Source organism: Agelaius phoeniceus, chromosome 6 (assembly GCF_051311805.1).
Source record: "Agelaius phoeniceus isolate bAgePho1 chromosome 6, bAgePho1.hap1, whole genome shotgun sequence".
Classification (NCBI taxonomy): domain Eukaryota; kingdom Metazoa; phylum Chordata; class Aves; order Passeriformes; family Icteridae; genus Agelaius; species Agelaius phoeniceus.
This window is the reverse complement of record NC_135270.1, coordinates 3,303,953-3,330,281: the sequence shown is the minus strand read 5'-3', so window position 1 is coordinate 3,330,281 and position 26,329 is coordinate 3,303,953. Positions and strand designations below refer to the sequence as shown.

Here is a 26,329-nt window from a genome sequence, read left to right as displayed (position 1 = left end):
ATAGTTGTGTCTTTGCATTTGGAACTAAACCATTAATCTAAAAAGGTTAATTTTTCCTGATTTCTGCAACAATGGGAAAAAAACCCATCATCTTCTGTGTGTTGTAATTTTTTTTCTAAGTGACTTTCAGAAAAGAAATATTTTTTGACAAAACCTACACTAATGTACCTTCAGAACAGATATTTTCAATATATTTAGGTATCTATCTTTCTGTAAAGGATTTACTGACTACATGTGGTATCAAGTTCAAAGGAAAAGAAACTGAAAGCAATAAAGACCACTGTATGTGTCTGCAATGTACTTTCAAATTACAAGGAAATTAAACATGATTTTATTTTACAATAGCTAGCAACCAAGTCCTGAGATTTCAAGCACACCAGGCAGTCATTCTGCCAGGCCCCCATGCTGCATGCTTGGATCCATGCACAGTGGAAAATGAGCACTCAGTTTTCTCCCTAAGCTTTCATTCATCTTTATTTCATCTTCCCAAAATCTGCCAAGCCCAGTAAAATTATCATAACTCTTCCTTAGGCAGATTTTCTGAATTTGGCTAGCATTTCAGAGCTTATGTGACATCTTTTAGAAATGAGCAATAATTTGTTAACAACAGATTAAATAACACTTTAGGAGCACAGAAGGGAAAGAGCAACTGAGTCATGTTCCTCCTGAAAGTCATGTGTGCTTCTAGAGCATTCCATCAAGGTCAAAAATTGCATAAATTTTCACAAATGCTAAGGAATTTAATTCATCACTCTTTAAGCTGATGTAACAGTGCTAAGGTGAGGGTCAGGTCACACAAGAATCATCCTAGAGAGCATACTTAGCTACAGAGGGAAAGAATACAATAGTCATAAAATGAGAATATTCGTCTTGCAGGTCCACCTTAGTGAATGGATCTTTTCTTGTATGACACCTGTCACCACAGACCATTCTCTGGTGACACTGGCTGAGCACATGCTGTGTAACATGACAAAACACCTTGTGCTATGCCAATGCACCCCTTCCATGAGATGCTTCTTGGAGGTGTAAAGGATGGCTCAGGTAAACACTGATTTTCTTGTTCCATGCACTCCTGTCAGTGAGAAGAAGCATGCATTTGTCCTGTATATCCCAGACAGATCAGATTTTAGCAGTACTCACAATGGATCAGATCTCAACAGCACCAAGGTAAAAATCCGTTTTGTACCAACATAACTTTGCAGGTGGAAAGGGCTGTAAATGCTTCAAGTGAAGAAAGTAATAAAGAATGGGGAGCTGAAATATGGCAGAGAAATACTATTCTTTTCCCCTTCACTGTGAAATATATATAACAGAAATTCTTTTCAGAAGAGATGGCCCTTTGCCTGTTATGTAAAAAGTGAGCATCAGCATGCTAGCTAGCAACAACCCTGGCTCCCAGCTGATGAGCCTTGATTTTCCTTTATCATCTCTGAACTCCAGACTCCCCACATGCTGACCCTTTCCTGCCTCTTGGTTCATAGTGCTGTGCTATTATTTGCAAAGTAGGCATTGGTTGCAGTTTTTTTTCAGCTCTGAAGAAGTACATAGAAGTATAAATATTTGCAGGTCTGCTGCACACAACACATCTGGAACAATCAGCACCACACAGACTCAGAGTCCCCATTTTGGTGCTGGGTCTGCCAGAAGCTACTGCCCACATGGCACTAACACACATGTTATGTGAAGGAGTGCATGAACAGAGACAATGGGTGAGGAGGGTGGTGGTGCCCTCGATCTTCAGTGAAGAAGATGATCTCTGTTCTTGAGACCCCTCGGCCCCAGGGGGTGAAATTTGGGAGGGACAGGTGTCCCAAAAGTGACTGTGCTTTTTTGGAACTGGGCAAAGCACCTTTAAAAGCACAGCCCTAGAAGCAGCTCTGGTCCATGTGCCGTGGTGAGAGCACTGGACATGGAAGGAAGATGTCAGGATGGCAAATGATCTCTGGGCAGTGCCACGTGTGACAGGAAACACACGAGGTCTCAACTGTGTTTCCAGGGGAAGCCTATGGCACAAGAGGGACTCCTCTCTCCTTGATGAACTGAGAATTGATTGTCTAAAGGGTGGTGATGGACTGAGAGCTGGGGATGTGAGGGATGGATGTGTTGGGAACCTGGTTGGGGAGGAGGAATGTTTGGAAGGTTTTCATCCTGAGTTCTGCGTGTTTCTTTTATATATGGTAAGTTTATAAAGTTTTTTTCCTTTATTCCTAAGCTGGAGCCTGCTTTGCTCTATTCCTGGTCCCATCTCACAGCAGACACCAGGGAGAATGTATTTTCATGGGGGCACTGGCATTGCACCAGCCTCAAACCGTGACAATAGGTAAACCTTAGACCACATGATCAATAGAAATGTTTCTACACATCTCTTCTCAAAAAGACCAATGCTGTAATTATGTCTTATATGCACAACAAGCAGCCAAATGTCAGAAAATCAGAAAAAGCGCAACTTTTCTGGTTTTAAGTAAAATATATTACTTTTATATAACACAGAGAATCTCCACTTATCTACTTCATTTTACTTGTTTGCTTTCAGAAAGAGCTTTCCCTCAATACATCTGTTATTTCAAAAATGGAATGCATATAGTGAGTGGTTATCTTATATGTACATCTTGACAGAAGAAGCTTCTAAGTACTTGAAAAATACTTGCTGAGAATGAATAGTGAAAGCCTCTCAGGTTTAAATTATTTATTTTACAGATTTGTTAATGTCAATTCTTCGATAAAAGTTAGAATCTTTTAAATTCTTTTTTCCGCTGTACTGCTAATGTGACTATGCAAAGTTTAAAAAGAGACAAATGCTCATCAAAAAGCAGAGCAGACTCAAACACTATACTTCAGAGATCTTACAAAATGGAAATCATGGCAAACTCCAGCAGGATAAAACTGTGAGTGAGAGCAAGCAGAAATAACATTAAAATCATATGTAAGGTAAAATAATACTAGACATCACAACTGACATGCACAACTACTTCAAGTACACTGGAAGAGATCAGAAATCTGGAAAGCTCCAAGTTAATGGAGTTAATGATTTGGAGCACTCTAAACTGAGGTGCCACTTACTAGCACATATCACAAGTGTGAAATAATTCAACCTTCCACCTCAAAGGAAAGAGTAATCTTACACGTCCAGAGTTTAAAGTATTAGCAAAAACAAAGAGAAATTCAGAGCTACAGCTGAGCATGAGCTCTTCCTTGCTTCCACAGGTGTTTTGGATGTTCAGTATTTGTTGCTCAGGTGTTTTGAGCATTTAATCCTTACACACAGAAATTCAAAACAGTAAAAGAAAATCCATACTATTTCAACCTCCTGCTGAACTGTACCTTCAGACATGTGCCTTTGCTCTCATTTGTTTAAATCACAGCTTCACCATGCATTTCAGACTATTGTACAGCCAGCTATGAAATGATTCTATTTAGGAAATTAAACACATAGATGAGAGGAATGAGGTTAGAGAGGCATAAAAAGAAATTCTGCAGCAAGCAGAGGAAGGAGGAGTGGAAGGAAGCTCTTCACAGGGCTGAAAGGAGTCACCTCTTGGCTAATCAATTTGTCAGGCTGCAGCTCCCTTGCTCAAGGGCCTCTCTCCTGTGTTACCTGCAGAGAACTACACTCCTTGTAGCAAATACATAATTTCATAAAATGCAGAGAGCAACCCTCTCCTCTGTCCCGCGGTCTCCAGCAGCAAAAGCAGCTGTTTCTTCTGTTGCCTCATGTTTCACCCACACAGTGGGTTAAAGTCAGGGATTTCATTTGCCCTTCCAAAAGTTTATGCAACATAGACCCAGCTATGTTGCAATTCCTGCTTATTTCTTTTTAAAAGCTCTTTTTTCCATGATCACTACCACTAATGTACTGCCACTATCTCCAAAATCACTCGGGTCAAGATGTTTGAATTTTTTCCACAGAAAAAAAAAAAAGGGTAAATAGAAATACTAAGCACTGTAATTATTTAAAACAGGAAAGAAGACCCCAGCTAACACTGGGTTATGTATCACAGCTGATAAACAGCCTGTCCTCTGATGTGCAAGAAGCCCTTGCAGTATGTAAAAAGCAGTTGTTCAGTTTTTTGTACCAAAAAAGTTTCTCTCTATACACAATATATCTGCTGCCTACCTTTAAGAGCACATGTGGGAACTGTTTTTCCAGTCACTGAAAGTGAATATAACAGACCATTCAAATTAATGTTTGCAGAGAAATTACTAAATACCAAAAGATTTAAAGCTGCACTTTACTGAACTTATTTATAAAATGCTATTTCAAGCCATCCTGTTGACTTGTATACACTAAAAGGCCCTTTTATGAATGCAGGTTCATTTAAGCACAATCCCCACACATCTTTTTTTATTCTTTCATCCTTAGTCCTCAGTATTTCAATTCTTATGCTATATTTTAACAGCTTGTCAAAAATGCCATCCCCTTCCATCACCAGCACTATTGCCAAAACAATCAAGGGAAATATTTTTTACAGAGTAGCTCAAAAACTTCCTACGATGGTCAAAAAATAAAATATTGCAGCCTGACATGCAAGAGTATTAAAAAAAACCAACCCACAATGCAAAGGCAGGAAGGAATGTGGTACACATTGAATCATCCATTTATTTTTTAACAAGTACATCACAGCTCTGAATAACAAGCTCTGGAAAACACTGGGAAACAAGAAGGAGAGTAATACTCCACTGCATTCATTCCTGTGATGGCATAACCCATGAACAGAAGTACCTCAGCTACAATCTTCTCAGAAATGGGTCTCTTATGTACCATAGGAAAGCCATTTCAGCAAAGTACCTGTCCCACAGAAGTGCTTCAGGAAGGACTGCATGTCATCATTTTTAGATCCGAGCCACAGCACTCCTTCACACTTACCATTCTCACAAATGCCTGCACAATTCCCACCTCCTAAGTTAATGCATCTTATGGAGACACTGTTCTCTAAGAAACATTTTAGAAGGCAGGTGCTATTGTCTGAAAAACAGTGGTTTAAAATTTGTCCTGACAGCGTGACCATGGTGCACAAAGACCCAACTGCAGCAATGCAATACACCTACAGACAGGGGGGCCCAGCACCACCTGGAACCTTCAATTCATGAACACAAAAAGGGGCCCTGTCATATTCACCACCATGAAACTGAACTTTGCAATGAAATGCATTCATCTACCGTTTATTTCATATTACATATTCATATGTAATGAATATGTAATGAATGTTTATTTCATACTACATATTCCATATTCATCTACATATTTATCTCATTTTTTGAATAAGTTGTTCAGGGAATGGGTCTTTCAATATTTTGTTTACCTTCACAATATGCAGAGTCTCCTTGGACAGAGAGATAACCGTTCTTGCATTCACAAGTGGCCTTTGTGTTCCAGTTTTTGCACTCTGAGTTTTCACCACACCTGTGTCCCTCTGCACAGAAGTTATGGCCTAAAATACAAGGAACACACAACAAGCTTTTAAAACACGTTTAGTTCAGATATTCAGGTATTTACTTTGACTGTATCACTCAAAAACTTAGGCATTTTACATTCCAAATTCTCTCTAAAAACATAGTTGGTGCACACAGACTTTTTTTGGATTTCTCCATCAATTCATTCTGAGAAAAAACATTTTCTTTGAGAAGATATTTGTATGACTAATTTTATTCGGGAAAAAAGACAACTCCAAAGCAGGAAGCAATGACAATTCATTACTGTTCTACTGAACCCACGTAGCATTAAGTCTCTGATTGTCAGGAAGTGCAATGCTAATAAAATAACTTACATCAAAAGGACAATGAAGTGTAATATAAGAAAAAAAGACCTCAAAATTCTCTTATTATGCACAGCCACGTGTGCTTTTAGTAGACCAAAATGAGACACTGCACAAAACTGTAGCGGTAGTCAAAGCAACCACATACACTACCTTGTAATTCTGTCACCAAAAACCAGCTCAATTGTTTCTACAGTTAACAATTATTCCATGCATCATGTTCTATCGAGGGGAAGTTTTATTAATCTCTCCTTTCTCCTTCACACAAGTTCTCAGTAATTTCTTTGTGAACAGTTTCTCTTATTCCTTATTTCTAGAAATAGGATGAACTTGCCCACCTCCTTCTGTAAAGGTACAAGTGGCTGAAAGGCTTTCTTTCTGATTTTCAGTATTTCTCAGAGACATGTCAACATATTTCTCTGCTTAAGTCTAAATTGAAAGTAATTGTAACTTCATCTCTAAAGGCACTCCACTGGAAGTTAAGAAATAACTTACAGAATTTGACAACAGGAATTGTTTTTCCTCCCTCCACTGATGAATGTTTTATGGATTTTCTCTATTAATATCCAAGAGTCCATTTCTATCTCTCTGACATCTATAAGCAGTCATTTGGTAAATCCTATTTTCTATCCATTTTCTGTCCTGGAAGGAGGAAAAGCAGAAACCCACACATACCATCATCTATTGGTATTCCAGCTTGTGCTGATCTGAATACCAGAACAGTTTCTGCCAGTTACACCTGGTCATAAAGAAGCAAACTAAAAGTTCTTGTTCATTGATCACAAACTTCCTAACACCCCCTAAAAACAGCTAAGAAAAACACAACGCAGACTTTAACATCTAAATGCCAGATTCAGGTCTCTATTTATGTCCCTTGCTTTGATATCATATTTAATGTATTTTTAGTTGTCTATCCCTTGCTTTGATATCATATTTTAATGTATTTTTAGTTGTCTATCCCTTGCTTTGATGTCATATTTTAATGTATTTTTAGTTGGCTATCCCTTGCTTTGATATCATATTTTAATGTATTTTTAGTTGGCTATCCCTTGCTTTGTATTATATTGTAATGTATTTTTACACACACACTTCAGTTGTGTCCTAATTTAACACTCAGGTTGTGCCAGCTTAGTGCACCCCAGATTTGTGTCTGATCATCTAATGCTGAGTTCTGAAGTAATTTTTTTTTTAAATATTAACACCTGTTAGCAGTGTCCAATTCTACACTTAAAGTTCAAATTCATTTTATTAACAGCCAAGGTATCTTCCTTGTGCTCAGCTGGCTCATTCTTTCATTGCAATCCAGCTTGAGAAAAAGAACCAATTCCCTTAATGAAACCTTCAGTTATCCCTTCTAGTCTTCATTCATTTCACAGTCTGGTAAAAACAACTCAAGTATTCCAGATCCAACCTTGTGAAGCCCAGGTACATTTTAGACTGGCAAAATAGGGTGCCAATACACTGCCTTTAGCCATTTATGCAATCACAGTATTTGATTTCTCATTTTTGCCTTTATAACTATAATTGGAACTGAACAGTGGAACCCATCTCCTCAAACTCACCCATTCAGCATCTGATTTATGCTCTCCACACAGGATTACTATTCTGCTGGCATTCCAGATAACACCCAAGAGACAGTAAGTTTTATAATATTTTCTTTGTTTCCCCTAAGACTATGGCACCTTGGTCTGTTTTCTGCTTCTTTGGAATCATAATTCTCCTTCGAGCTCATATGCAGTATGAGCTTGATTTGATTATTATTGGGTCAGAATGGATTGTTACTCTGTCTCAGGGTATTTGGTTTATATTTAGTTCTATTTCCCTCTCATCCAAACCTGTAAAAAAAAATTTCATCTTTATCAGGATGTTTTAGTCACAAGTGTGCTGGTATGTAGCATCATGCAACTTTCTGCAACAAAATTCTGTTTCCAGGCTCTTTTTATCCCAGTGAGTCAACATTTTACCTTATGATCAGCCCATGGCAAATTTAAGACAATTAGCCAAGGCTTCTCAGAGTTAACTCTAATCACAAGTCCCAGGTCTCAGATCAACCACTCCAACAGCACTTTTTCCCAGGCACAAGCCAGTGATTAATTTTCACATCACAGCCCTGTGAATCCTTCATTGTTTATTTGCCACCTCTGAAGCCTATCTGTAGATATGATGACTACCCTACCTCTATCCATTTTTTGCCACTAGAGCTGTCACCTGTTTTTAAAAAAAAATCTCTGGAAAAATCTGCATTGATTTTGTTTCCTTTATCAACTCAAATATGAACAGTCTCCATCCAGAATCAGCTTTTCAAGCCTGAAGGCTATTAAAAGAGCATTACATTAAAAAAATCTAAATAATTATTTTAATGTCTATTTTATATTTAAACAATACTTTCAATAATAATTTCAATATTTAATTTTTAAAATTACCTTTTAAAATTAACTCCAGTTCTGTAAGAAAATAAAGGCTCTAAAAGACATTCCATTTTTCTCCTGTCCTTAGGAATACACAATCATAGAACATCCACTACACCTCTAAACTGTCTTGGCATTTATTATCACAAAAGACCTGTGAAACACTGATTCCTATCTGTTAAAACTGCTGTCTAGAAGTGACTCCACTTCACTTTCCAACAGCATTTCAGCAAAGTTGTTCAATACCTCTGTATGTGGATAGTGGAAGCCATTCCTGCTAAGAGCACACATGGTGCTACAACATATTATGTCACCAAGCTTTTACAAAACAACTGTAATTTAAGGTTAACCAGCAGGAAAAAAATGTACTTGAGAGAACAGAAGTCCAAGGGTTCACTGTGCCTCTGTCAGAAATAGTACACCATTGCTTGGATCAGAGGTTTGTCCAGAGATACTTTTTTTTTTTCCCCAGCAAAAATGCAAAACTAGCACTACAAAAGAGCCAAAAGATGATTATCAAGGATGTGTGGTTCATGGATTTCTTAAACATTGGTCCAAATTCTCCCCAGCAGGAGTTTTAGAGCCAAATATCTGATTTTTATTAATTCTTTGGTGTGAAATGGCTGATAGGATTCCTTAAAAATACCTCCAGAGATGCCAAAAGCACCCACTGATCCTGCAGTGGGATCCCTAAATCCCACATGGGTGGGAGATAGCAGAGGGCATGCATCTCCACTGCCCAGGCAAAATAACAATTCATTCAGAATATTCAGCAAAGGCTTATCTGACACAGTCAGCTCCTCTCTAAATATAAGAATGGCTTAAAATAGAATCATCACAGCAAGAGGCAATTGGAGAGGATTTAACAAAACCACAGAAAATCTTAAACAGTTCTGATAATCTTAACGAATTTCAGGCCAGCACAGATGACAAGGCAAGCATGAATTAAAATTACAGATGAATGCATTCAGAACAGATGCCAGAAACATCTTCCCTGCACACACACACAATCATAAACGTGCACAACAGCCCTTCAAAGTCATCCAAAACACAATTAGATACTACCAGGGGAATGAAATATTGAAGAGTGTGTTTAGATTTTTATAGGCCTGATGACCTCTGTTCGTTCCCCAGACATTTCTGATAACATTGCTCTCTTCCTTCATCAAAGCTGCTGAAATATTTGCTCCATCTTTTTCTTAGGAAATACAAGTTTCTTTCTACTCCTTCATTCTGAATATAGAATGACCATTAATAAATGTACTAAGACAGTTAGGAAAAGAACCAGACACATGCTAGCAGCCATAAAAACATCATGGTTTCTTCTGCAGCATCAGGAACTGCACAACTGGGTAGGCCTTAGTGGCCTTAAGTCAGATATCTCAAATTAAAAACTTATTCCATTTTGGGTTGTTGGGACCCAGGACATTCCTCTGGCTGTCCTGGAGGACTCCAGACCCTGGCAGGGGGCTCAGGGACCTTGGCACAGAGTCAAAGACACCCCTACCTTCGATTTTAGCCCATGGAAACAATTACCAACTTTGTGTGAGGAGTTACAAGCCACAGGAGTTTGAGTAGAATGATAGTGAATTTGTCACAGGGTGAAAAAGTAGAATTTTGGAGATTTAGAATGGGGGTTCAAGAGGCAAGATGGAGGAATCTGGGCGTGTCCTGTCCTTCTCCTTCTTGGCCTCCATCTTCTGCTGTGATGGTGGCACTTCTGGATTGGTTTAGAGTAGAGACAGACTGTCTAACATAGGTGATGGGTATTGGGAAATTATTGTAAATAAAGTACACATAGTTTTTAGTATAAAAAGCCAACACCGCCCTGAGGGCAGGTGGTGTGCCACGGACTGACCCGCTGAATGGACCTCAGCAGGTCAGAGAAAGAATTTTATAGATAATAGAAAATAAACAACCTTGAAAACCAGAACAGAAGAATCCTGACTCCTTCATCGGCCCTTGGGCTGGGAAAAGAGACTCTCTAACACATCTCGGGGTCATCCTGACCACAGAGACTCTGAGACTGGGACACCTGAACATTGCTCCCATTTTTCCAAGCAACATCTTCCAAGTCATGGTTCCCAGTACCTGCTTTTGCAGAGCAGCACACTGAGCTGTTTTGTGCTGGCATCCAGTTTTTTACATACCTGGTAATTTGGCTTAATTATTGATTGTAAAATGCAAGAACTGATTCAAGACTTCAGCTGCAATCAATACATTTTAGACCTGTCTCTCTTCCTACTTTTTTTATGGTCAACACTGATGTGCCTCTCCTTGTTTCTGAGGGTTTCCTTCTAACTTCTGGACAATTTTCTGTATTTCTTACATCAAAAACTCTAAAACACATGCTCTCTTGCTTTTCAAGATATCCTCCATTTCACTGTTTTATACTGAGAAATCTCTAAATGTGAAAACAAAAATTTTTATAATTCTTCTGTTAAAGCACCAGCAAATGTTCAAAAATCCAAGGTAGTTCCAATCTCAAAATCTTGTCCACTGTTAGGATTTAACCCCACAGTAACAATATAATTATGTAAGGTAAATCTGAGGGAGAAGTCATGGAAGAGTGTTAAAATTTGCATTACCAATTATGTCTTTCCATGATCTGAATCAGTTTTTAATGACTCATGTGCAAAGCAGCACTTTGAACAGCAGCTTTTACACCTTCAGAGACTGTGGACAGAACTCAGTTGTCTGACATAAAACAACAACTTCATACATTCTTTCAAGCTGTTCTATGAATGCAGAGCTTATTACACAGTGCTTATCAGTGTGCAATAGAATAATGGTAACTACACAGCCTAACAAGCTTAAAAAGATTTCTTCTTTTTCAGATAGAAAGCTCTTCTAAATCCTAAGTAATGCTACAACTATGTTTAGAAATAAACTAATTCATATTTATCAACTGCCATTAAATCTTAATAAATCTAAAACCTTGAAATAACTCCTACCTCACAGCAATAAATGGGAAAAATTCAATTTTTGAAGAGTCAAATCTCAGTTTTACAGCCAGGCAGGAAGAGATGAGAAACATGCACAACTGAAGAGCCTTCTCACCCTCTAATTGAAAAACTAAAAACCTTCCCAAAGCAGCACAAAGAAGGGTGGCAGAAGCCCCAGTCTTAGAATTAAATGCTGCTCCCTGCTGTAAAATGTATATTTCACCTCATCAATAAGATTCTCCCTTTCCTCCTAACGAGTATCAACAGGCAATCTAAATCCATCAGTCCCACCATACTGCAGGACAGCAAATAATTATTTTCTCTAGAAACAAACCCACTCTCACTACTTCATTATTTCATCACACTCTTTCTTTTAAGAAGAGCACATCTGAAGTTGCTAAGGCTGTTAAGGCTATTTTTACGTATTTAAAATTGTGAGCACAACTACATAAAATTCTCTCATGAAGTTTTATTTGAATCACTCATGCAAAAGAGAAAAAAAAATCCACTCTTTCTAAATTATACACTGTCTTTGGCAAGGAGAAAAACAGCTAAAGGGAACAATAAAACACTTTCATGACACTGTTTTTTATATTAGTTTTGTCCCTGGGCTATAAAAAATGTAGCAGGCATGCTGTAAGAAAAATGAGTGATTCTCAAAAGTAGCGAAAAATGTATTTTGAGACACAATGCTTTGTGAAACTTGAAAATTAACTAAATTTTCTGTAAGCCTAAAAGACAGTTTAATAACAGCACATTGTCCTGCTGGAAAGTATAAAGTGGCCACATAGTTAAAGCAGACATTTATATTAAAGCACAGAGATGAAAGGAAAAACTGGATATACTCTACATGACAGCCAAGGATAGATCCCATATACAGATTTGGTGAGGTTCATGCATTCAGTACATGAAATCACAAAAATAAACTGTCATTTTAAAGCAGAGTTCTTCCATACTGCTCTCACCTTGCTGTACACCTCACACAACCACTTCCCTGAAATCTGGAAATTGCCTTTTAGCAATGTGCTATTATCTTCTGCTGCACTATAAACCCATGGGGCAAGCCTGAAGAAGGGCAGGCATTATTTGCTGTCTTTATTTTCCCTACCATTTACAAGCAATAATGACTATCTAGGAAGGCCACCAGCTCTGTACATAACAGTATTCAACTCTTCTTTGCTGACTCACAATTTCCATCTCCATAAACACCTCAGATTTATGTTTTACCCTTCAGAAGCTATGGCACTCATCTGTTATTGTGGGAAGTACTTCAGAGGGTACAGTCTCATACCACAGCATCATGAAGATTTTGTATTTCTGTGGTTTTCTTTCCTTCTGCTGATCCCCTCATACTTATCCTTTCATTACATGGAAATTCCTTTGCTGCAGCTAGAAAAGCACAAGATGCAACCCTTTCAACCCTTGCGCAATTCAGCAAATATATTCTGTAATTCTACAGAACATGAAATTCAGTGGAAGGCTTCTGTTTCCACATCTACAAATTCTACAAAGCCCACACCAACATGCACTGATAAACTTAACACAGAAATAAGATTCTTATTTAACATTGCTAGTAAATGTTTGCTAAATATTCTGTTGAATAACTTAAGGCTCAGCTAAGGACTAATGCAACAAATTACCTGCACCAGCATTCATACAAAGTGGAATTTGCATGTGATGTGCAAATGATCCGTGTCGCCTTCCAACAAATAATTTTGCTTATTCAGGACAGCAATTATTACAATATGTCTTCCTTACTACTTTGGCTTGGATAAAAGAAGCTGAATACAGTCTCTGAAAGAAGTCAGTTTTGCAAACAAGAGAAGCAATCTATCCTTTCCCAGTAAAGGGTATGTTGGCACAGGACAGGATCAGAAACTGTGGCCTGCTTGCCATACCAGAGAGCACCTGTTTGCTGGATAAAACCCACACCAAATATGGACTTCTTTATAAATATCCATTTTTAACAACAGCACATGATAAAATTATATACTACCACTTTGGGTTGCATGCAACTGAAGCAAAGTGTCAAGCAGCATATATTCTACTTCATGATACAAAAGCAACTTATGAGTGCTAAATTGAATTTATGCCTTTGTAAAGTTGACAAAATTAATCATATCTTTAGGCATCATTTTCAAAAGAATTTTAAAAAGCCATGATGAAATACAAAAAGAGGAGGTGCTGTTTAAGCAGTCAGCTAAAGCAGAACTGAAGTGAAAGTTTAATGTGTCAAATTGAATGCATCATGTACCAGAATTCCTGAGAAGGGAAAACACAATTTCTTCCCTTGCTTCTAGAGATCATCACATAAATATACATATTCATCTTATATTATAAATAATGAAGCCAGTTTGGGAATGAATATCTAAAAAGAGGACCTATCACTAACAATAATATGGAAGTGAATAATTATGGAACTTTATCTTCCATCAACTTTGAAGCTTTCATATTTCTAATCCTTTTAAGTAATGAATACATTCTTTTTCAGCACTGCACTACATCAAACTGGGCCATCTGTTAAGAAGTATCATTAAGACATCCAGTCCTCTGAGGGACAGAGAAGCAACATTTACTGCTTGCTTAAATAGTTGCAGATGTTTCTAGAAACTGCTAAAATAAAATTAATGTGTATATTCTTAGACCATGACCCAACAGGGAGTCTCAAGCATGCTGGTCCCTGCAACCACATGCATGTGTTTTTTAAGTTCAAGGCCTCAGTAAATATTTAAGCATGCATATTTACTAATTAATATTTACTGGCAGAGGGAGAGGTTCAGAGCCTCCTCACTGCCATCTGCAATGGCACTGGAGGTATTTATACACAGGCAAGACAAATATTCCATGAGACCTCAATAACCATCTAAGCCTGCAAGTGTTTAATGCTCATTTGGCACATCTCCTGCTTGAATTTCTCAGGTGCATCACTAAAGGCTGACATGTGAGTCCTGAGAGGCTCCCCTTGAGCTCAGCTGAGACTCAGCACCAAGGGAGAGATGAGGAACAGATACAATACACAGGGAATGGTTATTCACGCAGCAATGCACTGATGAGAACACATTTTAAAAAGAAAACTTGCTCAAGTCTTAACCTTGTGCTACCTGCATGTTCCTCATTTAAGGGGATTTCCTCAATTAAGATTTTAGTTATTGCCTGTTCAGTCTGATCCAGCCTACAACCTGGCTGAAAGGAAGAGGAACCTGCATCTCAATATCCTCTGGAAGGAGGAAAAATGAGGTTCTGGGCTCTAGCATTAGTTGTTTAATTTTTGGTTTGCATTGTCCAGCTTAATTCATAAATTAGTCCTGAGAGTGCTCAGCTCTAAATCAACCTCCTAATATCCATCCATCTAGAATCTTAATGCTATTTTTGAGATTTTAAAATAGAGAGCTTAAAAAAACACTTTCAAAACCCTGCAGTTATAGGCATAAGGAACAAAATATATTTATTTTTCAAGTACAACATCCTTTTAATAGGATGTTTTAGGAGATAATGGTTCCCTTCTCCTCCAGCTCTTCCTTTTCTCCCTCCTCCTGCCTAATTCAGTTCAATTACAGCTTTATATCTGCTAAGTCTTCTAACCAAAGGAGTATCACAGAGTGGTTTTAGGATCATGCTTATAGAGGTACTTAATATCTTATTAAAAAGGAATTGCTCTTTTCAATGTATTCCCATATTCCTTCCAGGCTGGCTTACCTCTACAAACACTGCAGCACTGGTTCTCTGGAAGAACATGATCTTTTTCTGAGCAGTTCAGTGGTGGACAGGTCTCTGTTACTTTGACTAAAACTCCATTCTGAAAATAAACAACATTAAAAAAAAAAATTACATTGGTGAAAATACATGCAATGGCAAGGATCACATACTTTTCCATCCACAGCATTAGTAATCTCCTGTAACAACACTGGCAAATTAGCAAGAAGCAAGTTAAATTCATTTGTTCCACCATAACATCAAATCTGGCGTGATCTACTGCACGTTTCTCTGCCCAACATAAGAAATAGATTAAAAGCCAAGGCACTTCAGCTCAAAATTCTATGCTAGTTTTACCAAATATGTACTCTCATATTTGGTAAAAGTCTCAATATGTAGTCTCATATTTGGTAAAAGGCTCATTTTACCAATATGTAGTTGTCTTCTTTTCAAGTATTGGAAGGAATTTAAGAATTTCAATCCAACTTAAAGATAGTCTTCCTGCTTTCTGCAAATGTGAGCTTTATTCCTCTTATTTCCCAGTCTACATGCATCACTGATAAGTTATTCAGCTCCAATTTGCACAGCAGGACCAGTATTTTCAAGTGTTGTGTTGTTCTGTCACGTCCAAGAGTCTGTTCTTTAGAATTACTGATCACCTTATTTCCAAAGTGAGATCCTTCAGAGAAGAAAGCTCATCTTGGGAGAGCCCTACAGAAACTGCTGTGGAAAAATCAAGCTAAAGACATTGCTATGATTTTGATTTCTAGATTTAGAATAAGACTGTGATAGGAGGTCTAGATGCTGGTAGAAACTTTCTGTAATCACAGACACAGAACCGTCATGGGGAGATTTTGCCACCAAATTTTACTCCATCTTCTCCCATCCAGCAGATCAGCCTCACTATGTCTGCAGCCCAAACAGCTCTCCAGCACTTAATTCCTTGTTTCTTATCATCTTGTCCCAAAATAGCCTCCTCTTTTAGCTTATCCCCCCCTCCAGCCTTCTCCATACCATAATTTACTTGTTCAGCACCCCTTCTGCAGCTCTGCCATCACTGAAAACTAGCAAGTGGAGCAAAAATTAACAACTAGGACTTGTGCTCAGTAGGAACTACAGTAACTACCCCACAGGACTGTCCACACCTGAGTAATCTCATTTTCCAAGCTATGAAACTCCACTAAGAAAGCAGGCAGCCTGCTATGTTGCCAAGACCCATTTCTAACATCAGTCTAGTCCTCACTCCTCCCAGAACATTTTTCATGACATCTCAGATGTCAGAACAAAAAGGTGGAATAAGAATTTCTGCTTTCCTCAAATGAAGAAATTTCGCTTTCCAGCTATCATGCTTGCAGAGACACGTTTAAAAATATGATCCAAACATATCTAGGGCTGGGAAAGCAGAGGGAAACCAATACCCAAAAATAGACAAAACCTCATTAAAGTTCTCAGGTTATTCTCATAACCTGAAGGTTATTCTCATAACCTGAAGGACCAAATGTGGTGTTTGTGAGGGTCCCAGGATGAGGTGAGAGATGAGAATCTGACTCCATGTACTCAGAAGGCTGATTTATTATTTTATGATATTATAGTAAAGAATGCTATACTAAAACTAAACTAAAGAAAGGAGACATCAGAAGGCCTAAGAATGATAATGAAAACTCGTGACTGAGTCAGAGTCTGACACAGCTGGACTGGGATTGGTCATTGAGTTAAGACAATTCACATGGAACCAATCAAAGATGCACCTGTTGGTAAACCATCTCCAGACCACAATTCAAAGCAGCAATCAGATAATTATTGTTTTCATTCTTTTCTGAGGCTTCTCAGCTTCCCAGGAGAAGAAATCTTGGGGAAGGGATTTTTCAGAAAATATCACGGTGACAACCAGATACATGACTTTGACAGAGGACATTGAAATTACCTGTGAGTGCACCCTGCATGAAGAAACAGCCAGTGCAGAAGCCTGCCCTCATAGCTACACAACACCGTGCCACAGCACACTGCAGCCCAGGCTCACACAGGTAAAAACCTCTGCTGGTCATCATCAGCCCTGCCACCTCAGCTCACCAACTCAGCTCTGCCCCTCCAGGCCCCAGAAGGAGATCTCACCTACACACTCAGGAAATGCCTGCTGGGTTTCCAAGGCACAGATGATGTGCCCGAGGTGCCCAGCAGCTTGCAGAAGCTCCAGCTGAGGAGTGCAGCCGAGCCAGGGAATGCAAATCTCTAATTCTGGAACCGCCACCCGTCACTGCCCCTGACACTGCAATCTTCAGGCTAAGCAGGACCAATTGCCTTCACTGGCAAGCTGCACCAGTTGCTGTCGTGAATAATGCTAAAAAAAACCCCACAGGCATCTGCTTTTCTTATTTTTTTGTGAGAAAAAGCAGCTACAGAGGGCACACATCATCAGAGCAAGAGCAGTGGAGTTAATGGAGGCATTCGGTCTCCTCCTGATCTCACTTGCACAGGGGAAAGGCAGGAATCCCCCACGGTTGTCTGTGCAACTGCAGGATCAAAGGTGATAAAAGAACCAGACACTGAGCCATCACTTACCACCACGTTATCAAACAAGCAGCTGGAACAGCTCTGGCTGTAACTCATTGCCTATTTAAGCTCAGACAGGACAATTACAGCACAAAGAGTAAAGAATGTCAGCACACCACAAAAAGTGTTGACTGACAATAAATCTGGCCAGAAAAATATGGCAAGAAACAGTATGAAAGTCAAATGAGTGTCAGGATGAGTCAAAAAGCTAAAGACAAATTTATTCCAAGCTCACTGCTTCTTTAGTGACTCACAAGGAGATTAAACAACACAAATTGAGTATTCCATTAATTTAACGACAGTAAGATTTTATTTCCTTAAGTCTTCTATTTTCTGCAGAATTTGCATCTTGGGAAAACAAATTAAATTTATTTGTAATTAAGTTTTAAAACAATTAAAACATTTCCATGTTGAGTATTCTTTGGGTTAAAATTAATTTGTTATAAACTACTACAGATCCAATTATAAGAATTATCATCATCAGATTTCAGATTTTATCCACTGAGATAAGTAAGAAGAGTTCACTCTTTAGAATTATTGCTTCAGGCAGCCTTAGAAAAATTATTCCTTTTTATATTCAATTCACATATGTAGTAGTCATAGAAAGTGAATAGAAATAGATGTCAAAAAGACATTTTTTTTCTGGAATAAATATATCAAGCCTCAGTTGTGACATACAATCCACAAAGAATGAGATCTGGAGTCAAAAATTTACAACAAGATAATTAAATTTCTTGTAATTACCAAGGTAAGTACATACAAAAAAGGATTGGATGTAAGCCTAATCAGTGACATGCAGTGAAAATCTGAACAATAAACAGCTCATCTCACATGATTGGCTTCGAAAATTATTTGCAAGATTTCAGATAAGGTTATTTTGGTGGGGGTTTTTTCCTGTGTCAATTTATCTCTGCCCTGGCTCCAGACAAGACAGGGTTGATCTCTGCAGTAGCCAGGAGGGGCATGGCCAGGACAGGAGGTTGTCCTACTCCACCTCTCTCTGAGGTTGTTGGAACTCAGTAGAACCCTCCAGGTGTCCAGAGTTGCCAAAGACCCCGCCAGGGGCCCAGAGACACTGGCATGCTGCCCAGAACACCTGGGGACTTGATTTTGACCCCTGGAGCAAGTTACCAGCTTTGTATGAGGACATGAAAGTCACAGAAGTTTAAATAATACAATAATAAAATTATCACAGGGTGAAAATGTAGATTTTAGGATTTTTGGTATGGGGGTTATGGGGACAAGATGGAGGAACTTGAGCGTGTCCAGCCTTTCTTCTTCTTCTTGTTCTCCACTTTCTGCAGTGCTGTTGGCACTTTGGGATTGGTTTAGAGTAGAAGTGCACTGTCTAACATGGGTGATAGGTATTGGGAATTGAGTGTCAATATGTTATACGTAGTTTGTAGTATAAAAGGACAACAGCACCCCGGGAGCGGTCAGAGTGCCTGTGGCTGCCTTGCTGAGCAGATCTCAGCTGGGCAGATAGAAAATTTTATAGATAAGAATTAATAAACAACCTCAAGACCAAACAGTGAAGAGTCCAGACTCGTTCTTCAGTTGTGTGGGCTGGAGCAGAGACATCCTGCACATCTCAGGGCAGCAATTATCAACCAAAACCCAAGATGAAGTGGGGCTGCTGGGGCAGAGAGGGAGCAGTCAGGTTTTGTTGTTCCCTGTGAAATGATCACCTCTTCCCTGTAGCCTTTGTCATTACTATTATTGCTGTTACTGTTTATTTTCTAATGTCCTTGCTGATTCCAATAAACTGTTGGAACAAAAGTCCAATAAACTCAACCCATGATCTTTACCTTTTGTACCTCCAGTTCTCTCCATCCCACCCAGGGAAGTGAGAGATGTGGTTTCAGGGAGAGCACCACATGCAGGAGTATCACTCCTAAGCCACAACAAGCTGGTATTGATCAGTCTCTTAGGACACAGCTTCAAACAGCAGCCTCAGTTGTCACTCTGAAGAAGTACACCGTTCCTTATCTTTACAAAAAAATTTTTAGTCAACCTTCCTGAAAGCTGTGGGCCCTGTCCATCTTGTATGGCACACTGTGACTGCCTGCTCCCAGCATTAATGAAGAGGCATTTATTTTTATACCCTTTATTGTCAAGCATGTCATCTGTTTATGAACAGGCATCGTGTCATTTACAGGCAGCTGATCAACTGCAAATTCTCATTCCAAAAGAAGTTATAGAAATTTTTCCATTGACATTCAATGGCCCACATCACCATATGGGTGAAACCCAAAAAAACCCTAAACAAACCAACAAACAAAAAATCAAACTCTTATTGTATGCAGAAAGGTGCAGTTATCAAAACTTCATACACACTTGCACTTTCTGACCTTCTCACCACAAGAGAGGAATGGAAAAGCTGGGAGAGATCAGCCATGGACCATGAGGAGAAATAATAGACTGGAACATCTCACAGGAGGAAAGGCTGAGAGGGCTGAGCCTATTCAGGCTGGAGAGGAGAAGGCTCAGAGGGATCCTACAGACACATATGAGTACCCAAGGGTGCCAAGAGGAGGGAGCCAGGCTCTTCTGAGCAGTGCCCAGTGACAGGAGCAGGGCCCAGGGGCACAAAGTGAGCAGGGCCCATGTGAGCATCAGGACACACTCCTGCAGTGTGGGGCTGCTGTGCAGTCTCCGTCCTTGGGGACACTCAACATTTGCATGTGGTCCTGAGCAGCTGGCTCCAGGTAACCCTGCTCCAGGTAACCCATCTGGACAAGATGACCTCCAGAGGTCCCTTCCAGCCCGAACTGTCCTATGATTGTTAGAAATACCTGTGTGCTCCTTTTGTCATTGTAGATTCATCTAAAGAGTGTTTGTGGGCAGGATTCCAGCTGGGAATGGTTGTTTATGAATAACATCTGTGCTCATGGTTAAGAGGATGTGCATCATAAATACTTTTAGTCTGGATTAGTTTTGAAAAATTAAAAAATGGTCTCTCTGCTGATAAAGAAAATCTTTGATCTAGCTGGATCCATCAGCAGTATTATTTTTTTTGGATGGAAAAATCAATACAAGTTAAAAGCCTCTTGAGTTTGGATCAGTACCTATGCAAAGAGTAAGGAATCTATCATCAAATAAAAATTGAAATGTGAAATTTCAATTTAATCTTGTTGACATTGCTCTACTTACAAATATATCCTCCTTTACAGACACAAAGATTTTTAAGTTCTCTTTATCAACACTATTACATTGACAGCAGATGTGTACCCTCCACTGTATTCCTTCATGGATCAGCAGCTTTTGAAACTTGATGTCAGCTTTTTCAAGTCTGGAAAATTAAACCATATTACATTTTGTATGGTCCTCTCCTATGACAAAGTCCCTCCTTTTCTCATACAACACCTTGTCCACACAGGACAGAAAACAATGACACGGCCACAGTTTGTCTCATCATCGTCCATCCTTCATCCAGGGAGCATTCCCACCTGAGCTGTAGTCAAGTAGGTCAGATTTAGGAGGTCATGCTGAAGACACACTGAATGAACCTCCTGCACAGACACACATCAGCCCACAGAAACAGATGCAAGCATCCTTCCTCTTAAAAACTATCCCCAGGCCAGTGAGGTTTAATATTTTGTTGAAGCACACTTGTGGACAGAACTTCAGATTGCTGGGGTTTTTCTGAAGGCATGTATCAAATGATTTTTTTATGGTGTAACATTCACAGATGCCATTTTGAATATTTATCAATACTGTCAATTAAGATGCAAATAGCAACTGCAATGTTACTGTAATTAACATTGCCATATCATTTTCCTTTTAACAATAAGCAAAATACAAAAGCTGTTTTCATTATTTTATGACAGATATTTGATGGCTGGTATTTGCTTTTAATCTTCCTGAATGTATTACCATACTCCTAATGATGAATATAACACTCTTATTTAGAGTACAGAGATGTTCCACAGACATAATTCAGATCACCCTCTCTGGTTTCACTTTAACTTGAAAATACTCCTGTTCTCACTTTATACATGTACCTCCACTCTCAAATAAGCATTCTATGTCATTTTATAAATGACAGGCATCTCAGTCTGCCTTCCAAGGCAACAACCTTGCCCACATATTTGTACAGGCAGTGCTGAGCACCCCATACAGCTCAACAGGAACAACAGCAAAGTAATTCTGCATAACAAGCTGTTTTCACAACATCTGCAACCAGCTACTGTCCATTTCCATTAGTGAACAGAAAATTGCTACTCTGTACACTGAGCTCCAAGCACAACAATAACCAGATCACTGTAATCTTTTCCAATGCACACTCACCAACATCCCCCTGAACAGATCTAACGTGATCTCCATTCACCTGTGCTCTTAAATACTGACTGTCATAGTCCAAATGTCATGAATTTGCCAAAAAGAACTCAGTCCACTCCAATATTCTGTAATTTACCTCAATTGTTAGAAGAGCTATATATAGTTTGAACAACAGTAGGGAAAATAGAGAGTATCTCACACAATGTAACAAGAAGGTTGCTTCAGATTTTAGCAATTTGGCTGAAATAAGTAATTTGCCCAAGAGGCTGTTACTTTTTTCTAAAGCTCATGAAAGCAGAGATAAGAGAACACATTCTTCCAAATCATTTTGCCCATATTTCTCTTATCCTGCAAGGGTCATATTCCTGCCTTGTTTTCGTATTTGTGGCTTTCAGTGACTTCAAGGTCACCTTTTTCGAGACAACAGATGTCACATTTGCATGAAGGAAGCCTAAAGAAATGCACTAACTTTTCACTGTCACTTCTGAACACCACAGATACATTTAAAAACAGGAAAGGTTTATACAACTGAAACTTACTCGACATTCCCTGCAGCTCTTGGTTAACACCCGTTGACCTTCTGCTAGCACTTTGCCTCCATAGATACACTTTGCTGTAATTCAAGAGGAGGAGGGAGATTAAAAAATCATTAAATCAGTGTTTAAGCAGCAAATAAATGCAAGGTATAACGAAGAAGTAAAACCAGTATACACATACACTGAAAAAATATCAGTACATTAAAAACATGATTCATTTTGCTTTCATCAGAAGTCAGTGTCACATATAATTACAAACAAACAATAAATTCATTTTAAGAGAAAGTAGCCTCTTACCCCAAACTAAAGAGAGAGAATAGGAACATAAACAATATGTCCTGGACTAAATAACCTATCATTCAATAGAAAATGTTTTCACTACCTACATTATGTAGAGTAGTTACAGTATTTGTGTTACCAGAGGTCCTCATGACTCACTTCAAGAACTGGAGACATTTATTAGCATCCAGTTCATCACAAGAATAATGTAAGCACAGATTTCAATTAAGCCTTCACGTTTTTTGTTGGCCCAAAGGTGAACTCTTCAACTTACTGGAGGACTGCAGGAACAGATTGGATGCAATGAATGACTACTGAATCAACACACTGCAAAAATCTATTTCAGGAAAATATTCTTCAGGCACACGTGAAATATGTAGGATTTTCCCAGGAAACTGAGAACTCCTACAACAAAACTCTTGCCTGAAATTTTGACCCTTCTGCCAAAGATAAGTGGCTCCACAAGTGATCCAACAGACTGGAACATTCCTTGCTTGCTTTGCAGCAAAGTCACCTGGCTTGGGACTCCTGCCACCATGAAGAAGGCAACAGGCATCAGGGACACAGCAGCAAACAGCTTGGTCAATTATGACCAGAGTTATCACAGTCCCCATGCAACTACAAGTCTAAATTCCAATTGCAGAGAAGGACAGTAAATCCATCAATTAAAGAGAGCAGCTGGACTGTTACGATCTCACACAAATCAAGTATCCGCCATAAAAGCGCCCTGCATTACAAAGCAGATCGATGGTAAACACTGATAAAACAACTTTCTGCTGTGCTATTTCAGCTCTTTCTGTACTTGGCCACTAAAATTCTGACCTGTGACCCTGAAAGGAAAGCTAAAAGGTCTGAATCCTATGCTGCAACTGAACAGTGCTTTAAGGTTTTGAGAGTCAAGGCACTTGCACAGTGCAAGTGTTCAGAGCAATCTGTTCTCAAAACACAGACTCTGTCTAGGACTGTTTTACCTGAATTTCCCTCCTGAGTGCCCAGGGGGGAAATTCAGGTGAATTTCCTGGGTAAACCCCCAGGCAGGGGAAGCACTCACAGGTGCCAGTGTGTCCCCCTTAGAGGTGATGCCAACAGTTCCACAGCAGCAACTACCATAGCCAGATTGAATCCCAAATTTTAAGCAGAAGAGACTGCTAGATCAATCTTCATGAACCTTCAGACATAAATTTGCTTCTAATGACTCTTTGTGAAAATGCTCATTTCTTAAAAAAAAAAAAAAAAAGAGAATGATTTACAATTTTCAGGCTAACTCAGTTTTCATCACCACTAAAGCATTTAAAAAGAGGTGTCTTCCTTTTGGCATCCTAGTTTTCCTTGTTTATCAAAAGCTGCCCTAGTTTTTATGCCTTACTTGTTGTGATCTCACTTCTGAAGAAAACTTCAGATGAGGAAGCTTTGTTTAAATTAGGAATCCCAGTAACTATTTTTAGGAGAATTTGAAATAGAGACATTTTCCTCTTTCTGTCTGTTTTCCTGACATGACTGCTTTTTACAAAAGAATGGACACTCTGGAAAGCAAGTTAATGTATGATTCAGAAAAATTATATCTAAAATTACAGTCTTTTGCCAAATATTTTTTGAAATGCTAACACAAGGTGGCAGGGATCAAAACTGAACTGCCTAAACCTCTTAACATATCAGACATTAGAGCTTTGCTCATTAACCCTTAGCTAAGATGGGAAAGTGTTCAATAACCCAGCCATTCAATAATCCCCAGAGACAGCAAATTACAACTGATGGTTCTATCAGAGCTAAATAGAAAAGGCACAGAGAAAATAACACCTGCAGTGCAGCTCTTTGGAAAACCTTTGCAATTACTACTCTCTACCTAGAGGTGACCAACTGTGGTCCTAGCACATCATTTTGTCAAGGAGCTGGCATTTACAATCAATTTCAATCAACTTCCACATGTCTCTTCCCATTGACTGACATGCTGAGTTCTTGTCAGAATAACGAGTCAAGTTTGTGCCAATCACTGACAAAAGGCAAGTTTGATTGTTCATCTTCCCATTACAAATAACAGGAACAGTTCACTCATGAGGGTACACACTGAATCTACAATTTTGTGCCTTACAATTTCCTTGTGTCAGATTTTGACTCTTGTGCATACATCCAGTTTCATGAGAGAACTTCCTAGACTTTCAGTGTTACAAATAAAAATATTTTGAGACAAATAATACAGGCCAGCATGGCCACTTTACCAACCAAGTACTCTGTTCATGAGTATCTTTTTGTATGCAGAATATTCATGCTGACACACAGCCCAGAGAAATGAGATTACATGAGAAACAAGAGCAAGTGCAAGATCACAGCTAAAGGATATTTGTGCATGGAACTAACGAATTCAATGACTGAAGAAGGGTGACAGACTGCTAAAAAAGTGTTATTATTTTCCTAATAAATACTAAAATAATTCAACATCCCTGTCCTAATAAATTATTGAAAAGCTCATGCATGAAGTTTATTCATCTTCCAGAACAGATCAGGGGAAAGAGAATTTGTGCTTCTCAAGGTACGGCTGGCATTAGTATACAGCTAAAATTTTCATACATAAATTGCCTTTGTTCCTTGTACTGCTATTAAAGTAACAAATATTGAATATTCCTTCCGTGAATGTTACTTAACAGCTTTCATTCCCACTAAAAGGAATTGAAAGCTGATAATAACACCAATCACAAAATGTACTTAGTTTTTCTTTCTTCTCATTAATTTATTTGGAAATTAATTACAGCAAACTACGGCTCCACACAGGGATATTAAGCCAGGGTCTGATATACTGTCATGTTTATTTTAAAGAACAGCCTTTCAACTTGAAATAAAAGACAGGCAAAAAGATAACAGCTTGGTTAGTTACTCATCACAAAAGAAAGTTCAGACCATAGGCTTGATGCTCCTCAACACATCAAGAGGAGATACCAACCGGAGCCAAGTCAGCCTTCCCAACTCGGTGAATAATTTTACACTAACAATAGGTAAAAACAGTACCTCAGAAACTTGCAATGCTTGTTCATTTCTCAGCAATTATTCATTTTCTTCCTAAATCACGTTTGCCGCTATGGCTCGTGCTACCTGAACTACTCTGAAAACCATCCCAAAATGTGCCTGGTGGCAGGAGAAGAAGGCGAAGCAGGCAGGTGTGTGTGCTGTACTCACCCTTGCACACCTTGCAGCACTGAGTGTCCACGTGCACGGGCAGAGCATCGGGGGGACACTCCAGAGGGGGACAGGACATCCTCCTGCACTCCACAGCTCCTCCCTGAGCAAAGGGGCAGGACAGAAATCAGCTGCATTTTATACACACCGCTAAGAACCATTTCAGTAAATGAAAGCACCATTCTGGATTACAAACCTTTCCTTCAGCAACAGATTTAATCCCACCCAACTACAAAATAAATCAAAGTGCAGCTGAAGGTGAACTGCCTTCAGTATTTTTATACATATTACTGATTTTGCCCCCAAACCCAGAGCAAAATGCATTAACTGGAAAACATAAGTCAAGAACATAAGCCCTACTTTCTGTATGCTGTTCCTATCATCTTTGGGTTTTTTAACAATCAGGCTTCTATTTTCCTGAGCAAACAAAGGCTCTCTTCAGATATTTATCAAATAATTTCAAAGATACAAGTTTTGCATACTAATCCCCTTTCTGTCCCTTGTATTTTTCAGTCTGATAAACGCTGAAAACGAATCTGCAAGTTGTTACCATGCAAGATGCAACTAAGCATCTATGAATACTATTAAGATAATGCCTCCTTTTTGAAAAAGCTACTGCAGTGAAAACAATTCCAAAGCAAACACAGACAATGCCACTCCTTCACCCCAAAACCACAAAGTCCTCACAGCTATAATTAGAACAAGTAGAAAAGCAT

The 26,329-nt window shown here is 38.9% G+C and overlaps 1 protein-coding gene across 3 annotated transcripts in view; it reads right to left on the bottom strand.

Annotated features, from left to right (window-relative positions):
- Nucleotides 1-26,329, bottom strand: part of NELL1 (neural EGFL like 1) — a 311,323-nt gene that overhangs the window by 209,520 nt on the left and 75,474 nt on the right. For all 3 annotated transcript variants that reach the window (XM_054635483.2, XM_054635482.2, XM_054635484.2), the window contains exons 9-12: nt 25,614-25,716; nt 22,170-22,243; nt 14,803-14,902; nt 5,301-5,429 (exon numbers count right to left, since the gene is read on the bottom strand). In XM_054635483.2, coding sequence (XP_054491458.2) covers nt 5,301-5,429; nt 14,803-14,902; nt 22,170-22,243; nt 25,614-25,716 — 406 coding nt within the window. The remainder of the gene's footprint in view (nt 1-5,300; nt 5,430-14,802; nt 14,903-22,169; nt 22,244-25,613; nt 25,717-26,329) is intronic.